General features: G+C 36.6%; 3 protein-coding genes across 5 annotated transcripts; 2 read left to right on the top strand and 1 right to left on the bottom strand.

The window, feature by feature from the left end:
* The first annotated feature begins 1817 nt into the window (after positions 1 to 1817).
* On the top strand, positions 1818 to 13113 carry LOC139978436 (mitochondrial import inner membrane translocase subunit TIM44-like). 2 transcript variants are annotated; one of them, XM_071988659.1, is made up of 15 exons: positions 1818 to 1916; positions 2714 to 2845; positions 3162 to 3254; positions 4566 to 4643; positions 5792 to 5872; positions 6218 to 6367; positions 6774 to 6843; positions 7435 to 7507; positions 8233 to 8318; positions 8925 to 9017; positions 9574 to 9698; positions 9995 to 10045; positions 10573 to 10662; positions 11429 to 11539; positions 12000 to 13113. In XM_071988659.1, exons 1-15 carry the CDS (start codon positions 1884 to 1886, stop codon positions 12117 to 12119), a joined length of 1386 nt encoding a protein of 461 aa, XP_071844760.1. In that variant the 5' UTR covers positions 1818 to 1883; the 3' UTR covers positions 12120 to 13113. The 2 variants fall into 2 exon arrangements, with proteins under 2 accessions (XP_071844760.1, XP_071844761.1); XM_071988660.1 differs by lacking the exon at positions 1818 to 1916 and adding an exon at positions 2308 to 2326.
* On the bottom strand, positions 12294 to 15764 carry LOC139978440 (uncharacterized). Its single transcript, XM_071988667.1, has 3 exons — positions 15418 to 15764; positions 14718 to 14831; positions 12294 to 14149 (listed from the first exon to the last, which is right to left on the bottom strand). The coding sequence occupies exons 1-3, from the start codon at positions 15621 to 15623 to the stop codon at positions 13831 to 13833; spliced, it is 639 nt and encodes a 212-aa protein (XP_071844768.1). The 5' UTR covers positions 15624 to 15764; the 3' UTR covers positions 12294 to 13830.
* Positions 15765 to 15980: 216 nt separating this feature from the next.
* LOC139978437 (NAD-dependent protein deacylase sirtuin-6-like) lies at positions 15981 to 22591 on the top strand. 2 transcript variants are annotated; one of them, XM_071988661.1, is made up of 8 exons: positions 15982 to 16198; positions 16777 to 16904; positions 17254 to 17436; positions 18298 to 18357; positions 18710 to 18799; positions 19424 to 19504; positions 20077 to 20200; positions 20979 to 22590. In XM_071988661.1, the coding sequence occupies exons 1-8, from the start codon at positions 16133 to 16135 to the stop codon at positions 21579 to 21581; spliced, it is 1335 nt and encodes a 444-aa protein (XP_071844762.1). In that variant the 5' UTR covers positions 15982 to 16132; the 3' UTR covers positions 21582 to 22590. The 2 variants fall into 2 exon arrangements, with proteins under 2 accessions (XP_071844763.1, XP_071844762.1); XM_071988662.1 differs by lacking the exon at positions 16777 to 16904 and having other exon boundaries at positions 15981 to 16198; positions 20979 to 22591.
* The last annotated feature ends 159 nt before the right edge of the window (positions 22592 to 22750 follow it).

The raw sequence follows: 22750 nt of genomic DNA, 5'->3' as shown, positions 1-22750 counted from the left end.
CTGTCTAGTCTGGATATGCTATTGTGCTACAGTTCATTGTGACGTCACAACAGAGCTTACGCGCACACGGCATCCGGGGTACATCATGTCAAAACGGATTCATACCAGCGACTACATTAATCCCCTTCTCATTCTTTCATGTGGCCAAGGAGCTGTCAGTCAACGCTGATGTGGTGACGACACAGATTACACATTGGTTTGTTACTGATGATCCAATTACAATTATTCGACTCATTCCCGATGAAAGTATTTTCGTATACCTAACTTTAGGTTAAAATTAGGACTGCTTCTAAAATATGGACTTACATAGCGTGCCTGTACAATTATGGGATGCATTCTTTGGTCAAACATATACCACAATTTAATGATGCATTCATATATTTCACTTTATAATTGGATTAATAGGAAATTATAGTAGTGCAACATATGGCAGGAAATAGCCTTGTATACCAACTTTTTGCTTCGTGACCCAATTTTTTACCTTCATCATCTTTGCGATCGCTGACGAATGCTGCAGCCCCATGCCGTTTTAGATTTTTGTTACATGATTAAATATGCCTAGTTGCAACGTAGTGTTTAATTTTGCAAGTAATTTCAGTTCAAGATTTTCATGTTTTGGCGAACCTCCGAAGTGTTTTGACGACCCTAAAACATTAGTTGTAAGCGTCTAGTTAGCCATTTTCGATGTGAAAAACTGGAATGGACGACGAAACAATGCAGTCCGCCGTAAACCCGACAAGTTTAGCCATCTAAGAGTTAGTCATCTAAGCTCACTACTGGATTGCAGTGCCATCTGAGCTGATCATTGTTGAACAAAGAATGGACAATTTAAATCGGATTTAACGATCACAATATACAAACAAGGAAATATGTTGGAGATTGTTTTCTTAGTATTTTTTCTTATTATTGTATTTGTATTTTTGGGGGAATTTTTGTAAATCTTAACATATTTTTCAGTTAAGTTAAACATTGTGGGAACAAGACGTATGAAATTACATAAAAACTTGGCAACTTATATGAACAGCTTCACTTTAAAAAAAAAATACATTTGTTTAACTTTTTTACATCCTTAACAACAATTAGCAACAAAACGCCCTCCCCACCCCCCACGCGTACACCGGATGAAATGCCCGGACTTGCTGTCTGTGACTTGCTAAGTCACATGCACGTGTCGCAACATCAGATCATATTTGAGTACTAGATTACATCCATTTATTTTGTGTGATTACATATCTACGTGGCCCCAGGGATCGAGTTCTTCGACAACCTTGCCACGCTCAGGACGGGCGGATTAGTCAGTAGTTTGGTTGATGAATCTCAGTGGTAGGGAAGCCAACACTCCAAATCTTATCCACATATAATTATGATGATCGTGGATGAACCGTGATTGGCTTATGTCAAGACTTTTCTTTCCAATCGGTGTTCATTGTTACGAGCAGATGTATAATGTGCACCCATTTCTGTTCCCATCCGACGGGCGAGAGTGCAGCTTATAGTAACTACTATCCGACTACTTTCTCAAATACTGAGGAAGGTCAAGGAATCACATTCATCATCACTGCAGTGCAACCGTGGCGAAGGTAGCTGCCTAGAAACCCCATTCCCAATTCGTAAGGAGAGATACGAAATACACGGATGAAATATCAAGAATTGAACAGGCTAGAAGGGATTGAGGAAAGGTCAACATTTTAAAAATATTTTAATGACTTACAATAGTGTTTAATATTTATTGATATACCGTGTACGAATTTAAAATGAACACTGTGTTACTCTGTATTTAACTGATTACAGCGATGATATTGGTGATGCAACTTACGGCGTTCCTAAAAGAAATCTCAAACGTGCTTCTGGCACACATTACGCAATATGTTATAAAAAACAACATGGCTGCACGCAGTGGCACAATCGTGAGACAGGTAGACGAAAAAATAATTGTCTTCGTTCGATCCCCTGCCTTCTTTTTATTCTTCTGCAATATTAAGCTTTCAAAAACTATGATAGGTTTAATTAGAAATTTTAATATAGGGGACATAGGTTAAAGATTTTGAAAGCACAGACTAGGCCTACGTGACGAAACTCTCCGAAGGATTTGCACAACCTATCGACGTTAGGCTATAACGTTGGTATTAGTAACTAAGTTAAGTTAGGCTGAGACTAGCTTAGGCCTAACACTACAGTCACAGTATTACAGTTAGCAAACTTGTGAAACTATAACGAAGGTGAAGCTTGTATCGAAGGTGAAGCTTGTATATAAGCTGTACAGTAGTGGGATCAAGTCCCATCTTCCTCAGGGCAGATAATTCCATTTTATTTGGCTTTAACAATGGTATTTGAAGTTGAAGTGTTCTCAAAAGCCTAGTAATAGTATAATATGAGAAATAACATGAGTGTTGAGTGAGTGGCAGTCTCACTCCAGTCTCAGTGCAGTGTTACTGTAGTGTTAGAGCATATATCCTACAATTGAGGTTGGCTGTATAGCATGCACATACAGAGATTATTTCATGAAAGTGTTTGTTCCTCCTGGTGTGGAAGTACAGTTGTAATGTGGTTGTCAATTTATGATATTTTCTGTACATACTACAATTAATATATGAGAATTAAATTTGAACTTGAGCTCTAATAACCCAAATACATTTTTATTGCCAGATTTTGCCCTTAGTTTGACCCAAAGGCCTAACATGAATTCAGCATATTTCTTCTCTATTTCTTTCAGTTTACTAATAATGGAGTCTTTTGGAGGACTCAAAGCATCTCACAATCACCATCGCAAGTTCTTTTACCTTGCACTTCAAAACTTAGAGAGACAGTTGTATGCAGTAATCAGCTAGATGTTAGGATATCTCAGGTAAATTATTTTGATCAGTATAATCAAATTACCATTTTCTCCAGGGTCCCAATCTGGCCCTGGGTGGTCCCTGGGAGGTCCCTGGGAGGTTGGGATACTAACCAGATTGTCATTTGGATCATTTATGTGTTGTCTGACTAGCTAGTAAGTCTCCTCGGACAAGCCATTTTCATGGATTTTACTCTACTTAGCATGCTTACTTCAATCACCTTTTTGGTCAAAATTTTAATATCATTATTAATAACATTAAGTAGTTTCTACAGCATTCATAATTATTAAAAGCTTTGTCTATTTCAACTTTTATTTTGTTGTGCAGGTCAGATGTTTTTCACAGCAGCAACGGAAAGGATTTCTGGCCGGCCTCGTCGATAATGTCAGGCAGGAGATGGCTAAGAATAAAGAGATGAAGGTCATTGCATACATATTTGAGTAAATAGTCAATTATCAAATGGGTCATTTGGAAGACCATAATGGTATATATACTGGAAGAACACCATGCACCACAGGGCATAATTTATCCAGTATGGCATCCCAAAATGCTATGCAAAATGGTCAGATTGCTATACAAGTCCAAAGGTGTTTCACAGCGTTTTCTCTTAGAGACCAATCAGTAAGACTTGTCAACAGCCTTGGAACCTTCTAGATAAATCTAAAAACTTACCTGTTCCAAATTGCATAAATGTAACTTTTTTCTGCTGTTTCTGCAAAGTGCCATGAGCACCTTTGTGCGGATACCGGCGCTATACAAAGTGTCCATTATTATTATTATTATTATGGTAGTATTTTATAATCTGAGACAGAATTCACGACATTCAGAACTGGTAAGCAATGTTTCAACACTAAATTAATCCCTGCACTACTTAAGAACCCTGGTACTAGAAACTGATAAAGAAAACATTTGCCCCTAGGAAAGCAGCTAAGAATGATTAGAGTAACAAAAATAGGTCTGGCCTTGGGGGATGCTTTTGTGAAAGTTCATTGAATAAGTATCTGATAAAGATTATTAGTTTTACATACTGTAGAGAGGGAGAGCTTTGCTTCTAAATTAGATGCTCAGAAATACCTTTTAATCGTTATAAGCATAGTGGGATCTTGAAATGAGAGGACAAATCTGGCAAGAAGACAGAGACTAATACATACCCAGGCATGAGACTCTTCCGCGGAAACGCGGATTTCCGATTTTTTTTTTTTTTTCATTGTCACGTTTTTTCTCGTAATTCGCGTTTTTTATTTTTATATATTATTTTTTTGATTTAATTTTTTTTTTTTTTTTTTTGCCGAACATGCTGGACTGTAAAGGGAAGGAACACCGAATTTGACCAGTGGTGGAATCAAGTAGCACAAAGCAAGCAAAAAAGCCTTTTTTTGGTTCAAAAAAGCTAATGGATAAATTATACAAGCAGAAATTCCACACTTTTTTGGCGAGTTGCGTGATGTGATAGATTCTATCTAGAGTCCACCATTTTGCATCTAAGCCCTCCTTACCTGACAAAAAAATTCTAAAGGAGAGGGGGAGACCCCCTCCCTTAAACCCCTCTCCCAGGACAGCGATCGATAAATTTCAGATTTTTTTTCCCCGGCTCAGTCTCATCCCTGATACCCTTTATCAAATCATTTCCCATACATCTGCAGTGAGTGGGTAAGAAAGTCATTACATAGTGATTAAAGAATGGGGTAAGAAATTGTCTTTTCATTTAAAGTATTTGTTCTCTTTAAACAGGAAAACATCAAAAAATTTAGAGAGGAGGCGCAGAAACTGGAGGAATCAGAAGCACTGAAAGAGGCCAGGAGGAAATACGTAAGTAAAATGAGATAGTCGATGAATGAACTCTGAACGGTTTCATCCGAACGCCTCACAATTCAGCTGGTGCATTTTGCAACATTTCTTTCTTTCTTGTGTTCCTTTGACGATGCAATTAAGCAAACTTAAGTATTTATCCTTATATATGTTGCTGCATTACTGTTACAGCAGATGCCTGCAAAACACTGATAAAGCCAGTTTTGTTTATGAACAATTTTGAAAGGACCAGAAAAGATATGACTAGAAGAGGATCCCACCTCAGTATTGCAAATCATGTTCTCTTCAGACTGAGCTATCCAGCCCTCAGTTGTGACCATCCCTATATCCCTATATTTGGTAGGGGTACCACCGAGACGTCACATTCGCTTGCATACCATGTAACGAGGGATGACACCCCTGTTACATTCAATACCATCCAGAAAACAGCAGGGAAGGGACTCCAAGAGAAATTTATCACTTTATCTGTATCTAAAAGTACAGGGTTTGTTATCCCGAGTTCACTAGTTCGAATCCCCCTCTAGCCAGATAAAATTTACCATGCTCTCTTCAAATTGTTTTATAATTTCCCAGTCAGTTTTCCATTGCTCATGTACTTTTGAAAACAAACTGCATCGCTTAGTCTCACTGTACAACACCGTTATAGCAGATGCACCGTCAGGCATGCTTAACTATCCATGCAGAGAGAGAAATCTGAGAATAGAGTTGACAGTTTCATTGACTTGCAAACTATAAACTTATACTCAACAGCACCCTCTGTGGTGCCCCCCAAAAAATAAGAGTGCTAATGTTCATACAGAAGATTTCATGAGTGATCTGGAAGGGGAGAGCGGAATGTTGTAATTTTGGTAACTGACAGTGCAAACCCAGCTAAGTTCTGGTCATATCGGATTCCTGCATGGTTTGTGACTGATATTAATACTACCAAACATAAACAAAGATATGTAAAAGTGTACAGGTTGCAAAGAGTTTGTTACATAAATTGATCTGGATCTCCGGGTCACTCCTCTTTATATGGAGCAAACCAGCGTGACGAAATAATGTGGGGTCATCTTTCAGCATGGCATCCATCAATATGTGTCTAGTATGTTGTATTGAAATGAGGTGTGGATTATATTTCATGATTTGATCTTTCTGCTTATTTACAGCAAGGAATAGAGACTGATGCCAGCCAAGGAGCTCAGGTTTTGAAGCAAAGACTGGACGAAATCAAGGACAAAGTTCAGCAGGTAGTTTTAAAAACCCATTTAATATCCTACCGATTGTCATCTCCCGTAAAAGGTTTTTTTTTCTCAAAATTATTATGGTTAAGACAGTCTGATGTTGACCCATCCATGGGTTTGAATAATGTAGTATTCACCACAAACAAATTTACCTTTCGATTGTTCTGCAATTTTGTAGAAAAATTTAATTTTATAATTTTTTTAAATTTATAAAAAAAAAGTTAAAAAAACTCTGGCTAAAGTAATCATCAGGGAATACCTAGAAAGTAGCTATTGTTTTCCAGTGATTCCAGTGACCTGCAAGAAATGTTTGGGTTTATTTTTTATTGCATTCATTTCTCTCTTTCTTAGGGAGTAGATGAAGTCCAGAAGCAACAGTGGGTGCAGAAAGGTATGAACATTGGCGAAGAGGTGTCCAAGACGGCCAAAGGAGCGGCCGAGAAGATCAGCAAACAGGGCGAAGAATTTACCAAGTCTAGAGCTTACCAAACAGTTTCAGAAGTAAGGAAATGGCTTGAAGGAAATTGATCTAAGGTTAAAGATCACTTCATGAAAATCTTCAAGTTTTGTACCCCTTAATATAGTCAGTAATAGAATATGAAAAAAATTATCAAGCAAGTAGGAGTTTGTAATGTCAAAACCATCTGGTTGTGATGGGTCTTGGTATGTGTGGATGGCAGTAAGAGTCTGAGAGGGTAGGGGATAGAGCTTGGTTTCAAAGTCCGTCTTTTGCAGTGTGAAATTGTTTGTATTTAGAATTTCGGTTATCGTTGTTTTGTTCTATCTTTTTGCCAAAACTGCTACATGTCTTTGCAGTTGTGTGGTCAGAGTTTCCCATTTGAAAAAGCAAATTTGTTGTGGAATGCCATATGAATAAATTATGTCCTGTCTCTTTCCTTCGCGGTAGAGCGTAAAGGCTGTTAAACAAGAGATTGATGAGAGCACTATGGCTAAAGGAAGGCCTTACAGAGCACCAGGTGAGAAGATCAGACGTACATCAGAAAACTTACCAAAAAATGTTCTTTTTTTGGTCCTTTTCCCTTTTATGAATTAATTTTTGAAAGTACATCAAAAGTTCCCTCTCATATTGATTAAGTGTTAGTTTTATTCCTTTCACATACTCGAAGGACCATTGCCTCTCATATACCATAGGTATGTTTGTGCGTCACAAACATGGAACATTTCTGTGTCAGTCAAATAGATCCATCATCGTACTTGTTCTCCAATCGTTAAGGGTTCCGTACATTCAAAAGACCATCGTCGTTATTAATGTGTATATGTATGTATTTGTAGTTGAGATCCTCCTGCAAGCAGGAACTCGCGAAGAAGCCTCATTGGCTTATCAAAGCCGCAAGCTGACGGAAGTCAGTCTCTAACATTCATATTTAACGTCCATGATTATGAGTTGTTTATTGTCAACAACTCTGTAACTGGAGGACATACATTAATCTTAGACTTACTGGAACCGGGGACCTTATGATTGGAAGGCACCGGCGTTAACCACTGAGCTAACACTCCAAAAATAAAAAATAGTTTGCAAACTTGTCTAATGTTTAATTTGATTTCAGAGAAACTCAGAATGAGAACAGAAACCTTGTCGAGTTTTGGTGACGGCGAGCAGAGACCGATTGAGGTCAACGAGTGAGTTAAAAATGTCGTCTCCACAACGGACAGAAAATAGTTATTTATGTAGAATAAAGATATGACAATATATGTAAACTATAATTACACATGCAAATGAGAACAATATTTTATAACCATTAAAGTTTTGAAAACTGACAGAAAATATTAATAATGATTAAATTTTGGTGAAAAAGTGCTCTGTAACATTTAAAACAAAGTGCTATACAAATAATGCATAGCAGTTGTTTAGTCCCAGAAACATTTTGAATTTTCCATATAATTATGATAAGAAGCATTCTGTAATTGTTATGCCAACTTTAAATGATTTTGTGGCTGGTCATTTGATTTTGGATTTACGAACAAGCTAAAAGCCAGAAAAGGATGAATTATAAAAAAATTGCAGTTGAAGTTACAAGAGAAGGAAGCGTTCTCCAAATTGTGAATCCATTGTTAGTAATCTTCTCTATGGCTAATAAGTAACATGGCTAAGAGGCTTCTGTATATATGATATCAAATAATATGTCCACTTCAGAGCTATTTAATGCCAAATATGAGCTGCTCTAAAGATTAATCATTTGTGTCCATCATGGAAACCAAAAGCATTTCTGTGGTTCAAGTTTAGAGTGTGTTCACGGAGGGACACTATTTGCCAGTATTTACATCGTTGCATATACAACTCTCTAATGAAGGCAAACACACGTTTAGTTAACTGGTTTCCCCTCTTTCTTTTTCTTTCTTCTCAGAGATGCAACTGGGGTGGTTTTACACAAGGATTCAAAGTGGTACAAACAATGGAAGGAATTTAGTGAAAACAATCAAGTGTTTACAAGTATGTCAATCAAATTGTTTACGTATTTGACTCAGTGTCCAGAAAAGCTGTTGTAGATTTAGAAAGAAAACTAAATAGTAAAGGGAAGATTTGGCAATCCAAAAGTTTTAGAACTAAGTGAATTAAGAACATTACAGAGTAAGGTAATTTATAGGAATGTGTTTTAGACTGCTCAAAAGCAGTGAACAAACTGCGCATCTACAGTAAAGAACCAAAAAGGTATATGTAAACAGTTAGTGGGCCTGATGTTTTGTTCCTGAGAGGATCCTCAGAGATGATCTGAAATGTGCAGTAGTCCATCTTCTTGTGATTCTGTGTGTGTGTGTGCATTTGTTTGAGGGTTTTAGTTTACCTTCAGACTCATGAAGAAGTCCTGAGGGAAGCTGCAAATGTGGCCTTTTATTCACTAGAGAGGGGAAAAAAATTAAATTCTTGAACTTCCTCAAACCTGTGGCCTTGTCTCTGAAATTTGCTTCAGCCTCATCTAAATTTCAAAAATTTTCTATGTGTCTTTCGTGAGATTGAAAGCTTTGTTTTGATGTGAATGAGGGTGAATTAGAATAGATACAACTTTATCTCTTCTTACTGTTTTTCTTTCGTTATCAGAAATTGTTGATCTCAAAATGAAGTATGATGAAAGTGACAATGTAATGGTGCGGGCATCCAGAGCTGTAACTGACAGAGTCAGTCAACTACTTGGTGAGTCAGTCCATACAAATGTTCATCCACTTGGTTGATACTTTCTGAAATCTGAATACTAAATGTCCTCTGTAACTGTTGCTTAATACCCAATTAACGATATCTGAAAGGAATAAGAAAATGAATAATCAATTCTGTTTTCGTTTCTTGTTTTAATATATTGTGCTTGATGCAAATTACCTCTCACTATGCCAATTTATTATGGTTAAATGTTGTATTTTCCTTTGTTTTTATCATGAATAAAGATACAGAATTTACATTATCTTCTCGAACTTTTCCAACGGAATAGGGAGTTGAACAGTCTACTTTTTCAAACAGATTTACGTATGTTCCAACAAATATTTTCGACTTGACTGTTTGTGTTGCTGTTTTACAAGATTGTTGCATTTTGGTAAACAAAAATAGAAAAGCACAGAGCTGAATCAAAGTTGATCAGCTGCTATCAGGCTGCAATCAAAACTTTCTGTGTTCATTCAATGTTTATAAAATCCCCCAAACTTGGCATATCGAGTCGATCGTTGTATTTTCGCTTTCTTGTTTCGTTCTCTTTTAACAGGAGGCATGTTTTCACCAACTGAGATGTCTGAGGTCCTGACAGAAATTTTAAAGATAGATCCAAGTTTTAATAAAGAGTCATTTCTAAAGATGTGCGAACATGAAATTATTCCAAATATACTAGAGGTGAGGGTCTAAAATACACTTACCCCTTTTTCCTTTTTTTTCCTTTTTATCAACCTGTTGTCTGTAAATCAGCAACAATAAAAATGTTATTATTTCTTATTTCATATTTAAAGTGGCTGGTTTACAATTCATAACAATATTTTCCCTCCTCAACAGACTACCTTGAGTCACTTTAGCATTGTTGGGTACAAAGTTTGTTTTTCTCACAAAAACACTCCATTATCCTCTAGTTTCACCTGAACTTTCACATCCAATTCTTGTATTATGTAACTGTAAAGCTCTCAATTATCTTACAGGCCATGATCAGAGGTGAAATGGAAGTTCTTAAAGACTGGTGTTATGAAGCAGTGAGTAATTTATACATCTTTAAATATTATTTATTGTCTTTTCTTTTGTACTCCACATCTAGTATGATCTTAAAAATGTCTTATTATATATATTACTATAATATATATCATATTTTATGCATAATTTTATATCTAAAGTGCATTACCCTTTTTTTTTTTTGCACTCTTAGTCTGAAATTGTCATTGTGATATTACAGTTTTGCATTTGAAATACATAGTAGTGGAAATGCATTATCCTACTGGGTGAAAGTAACTCATCTGCCCTCTGTGGAAAAAATTGTGAGACCTTTAGAAAGTCATACCAGGACTTTTGCTGATGTCTGACATTTCAGTCACCCTTCAATTACATCAAATACGATTCATTAAACCATTTATAACTTTCATTAAATTGTGAAATAAATCATGATATGAGTGGGAAGCATTTTTGCTTTGTTCTCCATTTTCCAATAAATTATTCCTTCCCTGAATCATGTTACTTTGTGGTATAGCTGAAGTTTATTATATATATTATTTTCTCTCTCTCTCAGCCCTACAGTCAGTTAGCTACCCCAATCAAACAAGCCAAAGCCATGGGCCTGACATTTGATTCTAAGATATTGGACGTTGATAGTATTGAGGTGAGTTTATCCATTCATGAAGTCAGATTTGATGAAAACTTATTCCTTCATTTTTTTTCTCTTTAAGTATGGTTGATATCTTGAATACAGTCTCAGAATTCATTCATAGGGAAGACTTAACTGACAGCTTGCATTACTCTTCTTTAGAAGTCCAAACCTTTTTTCTTATTTTTGGCATTCTGGTTATTTTTCTTATTTTCTCTCCTCAATTTTCCAACTTTACCAGTGAAGTTTTCTAGCCTGGTCTGGACCCCTTTATATAATAAGAATGATGATGATAATGGTGGTGATTATGATGGTGGTGGTGGTGATGATGATGATGGTTGTGATGATGATGATGATGATGATGATGATGATGATGATGATGATGATGATGATGATGATGATAATGGTGGTGATGATGATGGTGGTGGTGGTGATGATGATGATGGTTGTGATGATGATGATGATGATGATGATGATGATGATGATGATGATGATGATGATGATGATGATGATGATGATGATGATGATGATGATGATGATGATGATGATGATGATGATGATGATGATGATGATGATGATGATGATGATGATGATGATGATGATGATGATGATGGTTGTGACGACGACGACGACGACGATGAGGATTGATAGGCAGTGCTATTTCTCCCTCTCTCCTTCTCTTATATTAATGATTTTACTGTTATTAATTTTACAAGCATCATCTTAGCTTTTGAATCGTGCAGTGTATCCTCTATATTAATAATCTTTTCTTTTTTTTTAGCTTTCAATGGGTAAAATGATGGAGCAAGGTCCAGTTTTAGTCATAACATTCATAGCCCAACAAATCATGACTGTGAGGAACACCAAAGGGGAGATTGTTGAGGGTGATCCTGTAAGTGGACACTTTTTTGCTAGTATCTCTTAAATAAGTTAAAAAGACTTGCAGCTTTTGGCAGTATAGATCACAGATAATAGGTTTCTTTATTTGAATTGTTAAGTCATGGATCCAGGATTTTTTCGGAAGATGGGGCCTGTGAGATAATTAACAGTGCATTCTGAAATTACTACCACGATAGCTGTGAAATGAGAAAACCTTGCTAACATTTTTTTCCCCACTATGTGCCTTGTTTCAAATCAAAATTATAATTGTTACATAATTGTTAATCCAAGAATGATTTTTTACTGTGACTTCATTGCCTGTTAAAGATGTGGAAGTGGCATTGGGGTGGAAGAGTGACAAACTTGTACTTGTGGTTGTGAAGGGAGGGGGGGGCAGATTGCCAATGAAGAACTTGTACATTGTGTCTCTTCTTTTGGGAACTATTAATAAGTTTGTGCCCCCTCTATTGCAGGAGAAGGTCATGAGGGTGACCTATGTCTGGGTTCTATGCAGAGATCAAGAAATACTTGATCCACGTTCTGCCTGGAGGCTCTTGGACTTGTCAGCTAATTCAGCTCATCAATGGGTGTAACGTAAACACCGCTACAAGGGTCTGGGAGGGGAAAACCCCCTACAAGTCTACAGTAGTGAGATAGCAGAATCTGAGGCAGAAAACAATCACTCTCTCTGGAAACGCTAAGTCTACCAACGTTAGACGATTGCAGATGCAGACAGATGAAAATGGAATATTCCTGAACTTTGGAAATAACAGATCTTTTTTGTATTGAACAGTATTTGTTTTTACATGAATTAAAAAACATGAGAAGATTTAGAAAAGGTTGTGTTTGAACCGGAGCAAACAGATAATCTAATAAGCATGTCAAAAAGCCAATATTTGGTAGAGTTGAGGTTGGCACTGACTTGATGGATTGTTACAAGGAGTCGCAAGTCATGTCTATCGATGTTGAAGACCATTTGGGGAGTTCAAAGGTGCATGGCAGAGTCATGACATGGCTTCAATAATAGTTTGAAAACAAGTTAAAAGTTTGAGTGGATCAGAAAGTGACCTTGTGACCCAACTTGGAAGCAATTTGTTCTCACTAATATGGCATTTTATGGCAACTGATGTAATTTATTAGCAGCTGGATGTTGGAAATGAACTTGCCAATCAGGAAAGAAAGTCACAAAGTGAAGATGCCACATGATACCCTGAGGGTTGGGGGGGGGGAGGAGGGATGTTAAGGGTATATGTCATGAAAGACAATGAGGATCCACTCATTTGACCTTACTTCTGCTATCACAGTGTGTAAGTTATTACCTACATAACACTATGCATCATTGAGTCATTTGGAGTAAAAAAGGCCTTTACACCTCTTAAGAAAAGTATTTTAACTTTCAGTGGTACATGACCAACACAACCAACTGTATAGAGCAAAACACCTGGACTTATTGTAAGGAACAAAGTGACAATTTATTACTATTTATAAAGATGGCAGTGATATCATATGAGTGATTATACGAAATTGATCTTTTACCGAACGACAGTTTTAATTTTGAAATAAAAGAAATACACATTAAAACATTCATCAGGTATTTCTTTTCTGTTTCTTTGTCATCTGGTATCCAAATTATGTATGGGCAACGACAAACCACAACCGGTTTACCAAAGAAGAAGTTAAGACATCTTCCCCCTCTCACCACCTCCTTCCCATTGGCCCTTTTGTACTCCCCCCTCTCTCCTCCCCCCCCCCTTAAAAAAACCCATGAAATTCAAGGGTGATAAAACATAGAGGGAGATAAACCTTTGATTTGTTATATCACCAACTGAAAATTGTTAATCTATTAGACTATTAAAGCATATGGCATCATTTTTAGTGTAATTAAGAGTCTAACTAATTCCCTACGTGAGTCGAAGGAAAATGTATTATGAGCAGAAAAGATTCTTCATACTGGATTAGCTATTCAGTATCAAAAGGTTGTTACATTTCCGAATAACAAACGATTAGGCTATTTGTTAAACTGTGTGTATTGGGGAAGCCAGGAATGACCCAAAAGTGAAATCTCACATTCATAGAAGCATCAATTTACAGATTAACTTGACAAACTGATAATTCTTGATAAGTATTATGAACTGTTGACTGACTTCATATTATTAATATTAATATAGGAGTGTCTTATATATGGGTTCACTAAACAAGATCAGCAGTAGTGCCCGTAAATATGCTATTAAAAGTATGAAAACCATTCAACAGCCACTCAATGCATTTTCCATCACTCCCAAAGTTACATCAAATATAGTAATTTTATCTCAAGACATCAGATGGGCTTGCATCGTCATCTCCAGTTTTCTCAGACTGTCCTGATAATGTTAAGTTTTGTAGGTCTGTTTTTAAATCCTCCTCAAACTCCTCTTCTATTATACCATCCTCTGTAGATGATGAATCATTATCTCCATCTTCTTCAAGATCATCATTTCCATCACATGAATCTGGTCCCTCCTCATCAACTTTTACCTTCCTCTGATTCCTATAGTAAGCTCTCCGTTCCCTCTCTGTCATGTAACGCAGCTCTGCCTCTAAAGCACTCTGTTGAGCAGCAGCTTCTGAGGCAGTAGGTGTATTCCTAACACAAATCATGAAGAAAAAGAATAAGAAAAGTAAAATAGCAATAGGGAGAGCCATCGGGTGAGCACATGCCTGGCCATTTTATTCCCGACGTCAGGGGCCGAAAATCCTGTTCTAGCAGAACTCATGGCTCTTATAGAGCAGAACCAGATGATGATAGGTTGCCAGCCATTATGAAAGGTTCCTTGCTGTGGTCTAACAAGGTAGTAGGTACTCTACTAATGCAAGAAACCAAATCCCCATTGTCAGAAGGAATCTGGTTGTTGGGAAGGACGGTAAGAGGTGTGGGGAGGTAAGAATTTAAGATATATCTCAATTTATCTTTAAATAGGCAGATACTAATGATGAAGGTGATTGGGCAGGATCATTTTGCATTTATTGACAAGTGAACTTTTATCAAAAGGGTTATTAGCAGAGACTAAGGGGAGGTCGCATATGTTTATAACACATATAACAAGTGCTACAAAAATACAAAATTAGTTGCTTTGCCACCATATACACACATCATTTTATGCATGTACACTACACACTATTTCAATCACATCTACTGGAAAAGAAATACTTACTCGTGTATTATTTCTGCCTTTTCACCACATTTGGCACAAGTCCTATTATCCTTTGCACATTTGCTGCAAATTACGTAGTAGGCTTTCTTCACTGTCTTCTGTAAACATTTTGTACTGAAAAGAATTCATGGGCAAGAAAATGAAAACATGACTACTGTATATTGACTTCAAACTTGCTAGGCTTGCTTAAGTAATCACAATGTCTCAAAAGGTTCATCACATATTGGTAAAATTATTTGACAGTTGGAATATTCATTGGCACTGGCTACTAGGCTTAATAAGCTGAAATGTGTCTGGTGTGTATTATTACATGCAATTTACCAAGGTGGGGATAAATAACTTGACTATCAACAGTTTGCAAACTTCATCCAAGTAACTGCAAGCTGATGTGACATACACACTTTGAGGCTTTATTAGTATAGCAATTATCAATCTTTACAAACCAGTTATGGTTAAGATAATGATGTATTGTAATATGTGAGTGACCTATACTTATGGCATGCTCAGCACACAGCAAAAGAACTCAATGTACAGAATCTGTTGCATTACTAATACTATGTCTAACATTGTTATTAGTTGTATTTGCTACAAAATGACTGTCCTTTACGTTTCTAATTACCTCATTCTTCCTAACATAGCATAAGACCTTAATGCAGACTTAAAAGCGACAAACTGAAAAGTTGCATAATGTTAGTTTTACCATTTCTTAGGTTGGGTGAGCTGTTTGTACTTTTTGTACTGAATCTTCCATTGGATGATCTGCATGCATCTCTTGCAAACTTCAGAGATTACCATACTGTTTATTTCCTGCGTCCTTTTGCTGTTGTCATGAAGATTGTTTTTAAATTTTGAAGAGTTTTTATACTTTTGTCCTTTCTTCTTGTAATTTCCTCGCTGTACACTCATATTGACACTTTTCTTGATACAATTTTTACAAATTGCTTAGAAGAGTTTCACGTGTATTGAATAGTCTCTCGCGATGTGTTGCAATCCAGCTAGGTTGAAAGTGGTTCCGCGAAAAGAAATTATTTTGCGTACATGTCTGGGGATAATTCATAGCTATGTGAACGTGTAATGGACGTATGACGAACCAATGTTATGAGCGTAGATTATAAATGTTGAAACATAATAGCAGTAAAATACACATCTTTAAAATATATGGGTAAGATTCAAGTAAAAAAATTAATCCTCATATAAATGTGTTTTACCAACCATAAATACATATTTTAAATAACGTATCCTTTAATTTACAAATATTATTACTATCTTTGCCAAGGATAACAAAATGTCAGCCTCCATAGTTGTCAAGTAGTCCCTAGCTGCAGCTTCCAAATTTTAACCGCCGTCGTCATTTTCGTCAATATTTGTTGACTTGTTTGTTGCCCATGTTTTGTTAAAACTTGATACGTCTCGCCATGTCTGTTAATTATTCAGATGGACTTTCACCGTATGATAATAAGGGCAAATGTGGTGCACCTGAGGTATTGTCGCTAAATTGAATCAAGGCCGATGGCAATACAGTATAGCCTAGGCCTACTGTGGCCTAGCCCTATGCTACAGTAGATTGAGAGACAGGCTAGAGCGCCAGTTAGTAATGCCGATAAGCAGAGGCCGCTGCCCCGGTAGTCAAGAATGTTGGACACTTTTGTGCAATAATCGGGTGATATCTTAGCAAAACGATCTAGGCCTAGATACCAGTGGCTAGTAGTACTAGTAGCAGTCAAGGCCTAGTAACATTAAGAATAAATATGACTTGCCTTTAATACATATCATGTTAGCCCTAATAGCCCTAACTTAAGACTATGAATTATCTACTAGCATCTGGCTACTAGCTATCTGGCCTGAAGCAGTTGACTTTGCAGGGATGTATTCTCTGCTGTAACGTTAGCATCTCATTTTTTTAAGTCGTACCAGGGAGCTGTTAGTGTTACTAGCTGCTCCCTGGTCGTACTACGATACTGTATGCATTTCCCAGCAGAATGTTTGCCAGGATGCATGTGCTTTGTCTCAAAGACTATGCAGGCCCTGTAAATTGCTGTCACATTTTTTTCCTCTGTAGAAATTTGACCCTCCAGATATCCTCCAAACCAAAATAGATGAACTGGTGAAGTTAATTCATAGCTCCAATGGAATTGTTGCTCACACAGGTGCTGGCATCAGCACATCAGCAGGGATACCCGATTTCAGGTTTGTAGAAACTAATTTTTCAAGTTATGTGAAGCAAATGTTATGTTTCCTTAACCCTGAATTAGTCCCTCTAAAATATGTAGAAATGTGTAACTTGCAATTTATATGAGAGAAGTGTCAGCAAAATATAAGACTGTAAGATGTGAGCAGTGAATAAAAACATGAATAAATGAAAAAAGCTATATGCTTATTGCTTTCTAAAGAAATTTTCAGAAAATTGAAAAGAAAAAAAAAGAACTTACTCAGTCAGAGTGGAACATGAATAGCTAGCTGGAACATGTGTACATTTTAAACTGTTTTTTTTTTAAGTCAATTTAAATTTACTTTTTGTTAATTTGATATTTTTCAGAGGACCAAAGGGGGTTTGGACTCTGGAGAAAGAGGGTAAAAAACCAGATGTCAACATTACCTTTGACTCTGCTCAACCGACTCTAACACACATGGCCCTACTGGGCCTTGAAAAAGCAGGCAAATTAACATACGTAGTTACACAGAATGTGGATGGTTTGCACCTTAAGTCTGGCTTTCCAAGGTAAGAACCTCAACCCATCTTCAAGTGATTTTTTCATCCATCAGATGTGAAATTTGTTGTGTTGCCTCCAGAAGTACAATTCTGAAGGGTAATGAGATGTTAGGGTAACAGATTGTTCTCCCAGAGCTTTGACAAGATTCTTAGTTGGATAGCATTTGTCATGTAGACTTAGCAAAAAGAAGGTTTAGATGAGATGACATGAGATGACAAGGTATTCAAGTATCATTCTTTATTTCTTTGTTCAATTTTCTCTTCTGGAAAATTGAAAATTTGCATGTCGCATGCAGAAGGTTTTTAGTATGGTTTTCTTCAATGCTTGACTAAGTCCATCTGCTGCAAAACTAAAATGTTGTATTGACAAGGGTTATAAGAGTTATAAACATATTGGGATACTGAACTGTTAATATTGTGTGTATATATTAGTCAACTGTTAGTGGCAAAATTATAGTTATAAACATAGTGGGACACTCAATTGTTAATATTGTGTGTATGTATTAGTCAACTGTTAGTAGCAAAATTATAGTTATAACCATAGTGGGACACTAAACTGTTAATATTGTGTATGTATTAGTCAACTGTTAGTAGCAAAATTACAGTTTAAACATAGTGGGACACTCAACTGTTAATATTGTGTGTATGTATTTAGTAAACTGTTAGTAGCAAAATTATAGTTATAAACATAGTGGGACACTAAACTGTTAATATTGTGTGATTAGTCAATTTTTAGTGGCAAAATTATAGTTAAATTATGTAATTAATAGTAATGTATAACAAAAGTTAAATATAAAACGCAATATTTGATGACTTTTTAAATCATTTTTAATGTTCTCATATTATCATGTATCTTATATTAATTTTCAGGAAGAAGATGTCAGAACTACATGGGAACATGTTTACAGAGAAATGTGATAAATGTCACAGGTAAACTTCCAAGGATAAGTTTTTTCTTTACCATAGTACACCATTACTATAAGATGAACTGCCGATGTGGTTTAATTTCCATATCTGTGTTTAATATTTATTTTAAAGTAAGTCTAATTTAAATTGAATATGCAAACTTGAGTATTAAGACAACATTTTTTTCCATTCACAATGACACTGATAGGAATATTTGTGATTGCTCAATTATTAACTGGTTTAAGTCCTGATAAAAAGACAATTTCCAATAATAGTTTTAGTCGTTACTGTATTTAAGTATATTAAGGTGTGTTGTCAATTATCTTTTCTGTGAAATGAGCCTTTGGAATATATTATGTATTTCTTTCTAATGCAGAGAATATGTCCAGCCAACAGCTGTTCCAACATTGGGTCTGAAACCCACTGGAAAGGTCTGTTCCCAAATGAAATCTAGGGGAAAGTGCCGGTGAGTGGTCTTTTTGGTTTTTTATGTCTAATAAATAGATAAAGGGTTTAGTCATAGGGTGGTCCAAACAATTCAGTATCTGGTAAGTGTTCCCTTGTGGTATATGAGTGGAATATATGATTATAGAATAAGGTTTCTTTCATTACGAATATGTCAAAAACTGGTTAGTTAGATCCTCCTCTCTTTATCATCCTTCAGGATGGGTTGTCAGGGGTAGCAGAACAGGATACAATCTTACCAGGGGTGGGGGGAGGAGGGAGAGTCCAAATTATACAGTGCCACTCCGGTGAAATTTCCCTGGATCAAACTGGATCCCCTTTGCACCCTGTACTAAAAATTGCAGTATTTGATTGTTTCTTCAACCAAAGGACACTTCTAGTTACTATTTGATCTTAAGGTTTTCAACAAATGGGGAGTCTTTCAGTAAAAAAATTACTTTTCCATTGCACATATTGGAAAAGGCTACCTTTTGCTAACAAAAAGGGCCACTTTTCAGAATTTTTATACAGAATTCTTCGCTGCCCTGCCTTTGTGGATTGTAAGTTTCGGAGCTTGATCCTGGTAAATTTGGAATGACTTTAGTACTTATTCTTCTTCTTCTTGGTTTGTTTTGTCCTTCATCAGGGGTAAATTGAGAGACACCATCCTAGATTGGGAGGATGCTTTACCTGAAACTGATCTTGAACTTGCAGATAAATACTCCAGGTATTTCATTTCAGCTTTACTGGATGGGGCTTGTACTGTAGTTTCATGTTCAGATATAAAAAAACAAACCAAAAATTCTTGTGCAATTTTACAGATTTTATATAGTTGAAAATGTCAAAGTTTAGAATTACCAGAATTCCTCACAATGAAGGAATTGAGAGCAGCAATGGTTTTCTCTGCTTTTTTATTCTTTTTCCTTTTTGTTCTTAGTCGGTGTTAGAGTTATCACTCATTGTCAATTTTAAAAGTGTTTGAAATATCTTTCAATAGCTGCCAAAGTACCAGTAAATCTCAGTTTGCAAGTAGTTAAGGTATCATTAGTGGTCAAGAGATGATGTAGGAGGCCAAACTGTTCCTTATCTTTACTCCAAAGAAGTAACCTCCCCTCCCCCTTCCCACTCTTCCCCCCCCCACCCGCCCCCATTCCTGTAAGATTCTGCATAATTACTAATGGCATTCCATTTCTGTGTTGTGTGTGAAGAACTGTATAAAAGCATAAATGAAGAACATTTGAAGATTAGGATTGATGACATTACTGAGTCTGTGATATTGAAATCTGTCTGTCCTTACAGGGAAGCTGATCTGTCTATTTGCCTGGGAACATCTCTACAAATCGTCCCGAGTGGAACCTTACCCTTACTCACGAAGAAAAATGGTGGAAAATTAGCCATTGTTAATCTCCAACCCACAAGATATGTAAGTTCTGATTTCTTTCTTTATGGTTGAATTATTTGTTCTTTTGGTAGAAACACAATATTTTACAGGGATTGACTTCATTTTCCAGTGTTGGGTCTCCCTCATTCTCCCCCCCCCCCCTCCCCCACATAAATACATGATAACAGAAGATATTGTTGTTAAATAGTCTGTTGCATAAGAATCCAAACAGATGTTTACTTCATTAATACTGTCAGAAAGAGTAAACATGTAGTGTCAATGCTACTTAGTGGGACAACCACAGCCATCTGTGAGGCTAGGCTAACATGGAGGTAGTTCGAAAAGCAATCACTAGTTTATTAATTTTCTTTTTAATACTGAAACACTAATGTGCATCATCAGTCATACTTTGCGTTTTAGATTACTATTTGTTGACCAGCTTTTGCCGTTTAAACAGCTGATACAAAACAAAAGTTGCTGCTGTTGTCTGTGGGACATCCAGCAATTGCAAGTTATCTCTTTGGGGTTATGTATGACCTTATTTGTTTACACTATGTCTTTGCTCATAACTTCAGTTTAACGTCATTGGGCTGGCTGGCAATGAATTGTACAAAGATGGAGACATTTTCATCAGCAACATCTTAGTGGGCTTTGTGAATATTTGGTTCGATATTACCTCTAATAATAGAGATTACCATACCAAGATATTACCTTTCGGTATGGCGTATCGTGCTATACAATACAGTACATTTCATTTGATTTAAAAAGACTTTTTAGATATAGTTCTTGGTTCATTGCTATCCCACTCTTCTTCAAATAGGACAAGAGAGCTGACGTCCGAATCTTTGGATATGTGGACGAGGTCATGTCAAAGGTCATGACTCAACTGGGGGTCGACATTCCGGAGTGGAAGGAAGAAACTTTCAAAAACATTTGCAACGGAGCCGATGCAAAACCCACCGTCAGTCAGGGGAAATGTAAACTCGAGGTTGTAGTTGATCCACAAAGCCTGGGTCATTCACAAGATTTAAAACCAGACCTAGACAAATGTCCCACATTTAAAGATGGAAATTGTGATGAGACATCAGAGACTGAAGATAAATTCATCTCTGGGAGTGATCTGAGATCAGGAGAAGTGAACGTTGACCAAGAAAGTGGTACTAAAAGGACTCGTCCTGCTGACGTGAATGATTTAGATGTCAAACGTCATTGTACGGCTAACGGCGACATCAGCTACATTAAAGGGGGAGAATCGGTCGTGGCAGAGAAGCCTGTTGTCAAGGAAACAGTGAACGATAGAGAAGAGACCGCGCTATGCACAGGAGAGGATCCAGGGAAGAATATTAAAACAGAAGAAACTCTAATCGTTGATACGAAAGATAAAAGTAATGGTGGCAAAATGTCAGAGGACATAACTTGTTGATGATATGAAATATATTGTCATTTGACAAAGTTTGGGAATCTATATATCAAAAATCTTCTGGATTGGTGTATTTGATGAAATTATGTTCAGCATGCGTATCTCGTCCTACAGTATGGGTTATCATGTGGTGTTATTATTTGGTATGAGCAAATGACACATTGTAAGTGAAAACCATCATGTACTTTATTTATGGAGCTGCAAAATAGAGTAGACATTTTCATCGCCCTAAGACAACTCCACGAACTGTTATCTTTTCTGCATATTTCAACCACCGACTCAAGCAAAGGCTTTGGCCTCTGTGGTGACTTGACCAAACCAACGAACCCCCAAATCCTTTCCTTACAGGAGTAATTTTGTCGGGAATAATGATCGGAGCATAAGTAACGGTACGATATGAGCAGTTTACATTTATCTGCTCAGAATTTGGTTTAAAGTTACATTAATGTATTTTATGTAGGAACATATTTGTTGTGACATCATCCAACATTAGTGAAGAGTTTAAGCATGCTAAAGAAAGCTGCCACAAATATAGAATTCCGTAAAAGTAGGGAAGATGGGTTGATGATTTGTTCAAGTTGAAGAAATATCTGACAACTAATGTATTTCTCATGTTTACTCCTAAAAAAACACCTAGCTTTGAGACAACAACATAAAATAGGAAAAATGGAGGAGAGAGCAAAACCAAGGCTCTGGTAGTGATTGTGATGTTGTAACAACTCGTCAGTTGTTCTTTGGTGTAGGCCTTGATAACAATATATAAAAGTACAATATGAACATCTTTTTCCTTAACCCTATAGCTATGGGTTTCTGTCAAGTTGCCTTTGCTAAGAAGCATTACTCGTTGTGCAGTTGACAATAGAACCAGACGGTTTAAAAATATTCTGGCTAAGAATAAATTTGGATTTTATGAACTACTCACAGTTTCTTGATAATTGATGATGACTTACAACACTCAGGATTTATGAATACATTTATATATCATACCAAACGTTTCTGTTGTAAATAAATTTGTTCAATAAAAGCTCAGGGAGTTAACTTTCATCTATTGTTATTAACAAGTATACACCTTACCACCACCAGAATAACATGAGGCTCAGCCCCCACCCCCTCCCCTCACCACCCCCACTGGCAGACAATATTCCCCCCAAAAAAGTCCTAGTGTACTGTAA

The sequence above is a fragment of the Apostichopus japonicus genome, chromosome 13 (assembly GCF_037975245.1).
Source record: "Apostichopus japonicus isolate 1M-3 chromosome 13, ASM3797524v1, whole genome shotgun sequence".
Classification (NCBI taxonomy): Eukaryota; Metazoa; Echinodermata; class Holothuroidea; order Aspidochirotida; family Stichopodidae; genus Apostichopus; species Apostichopus japonicus.
This window is presented reverse-complemented; position numbering and strand designations above follow the sequence as displayed.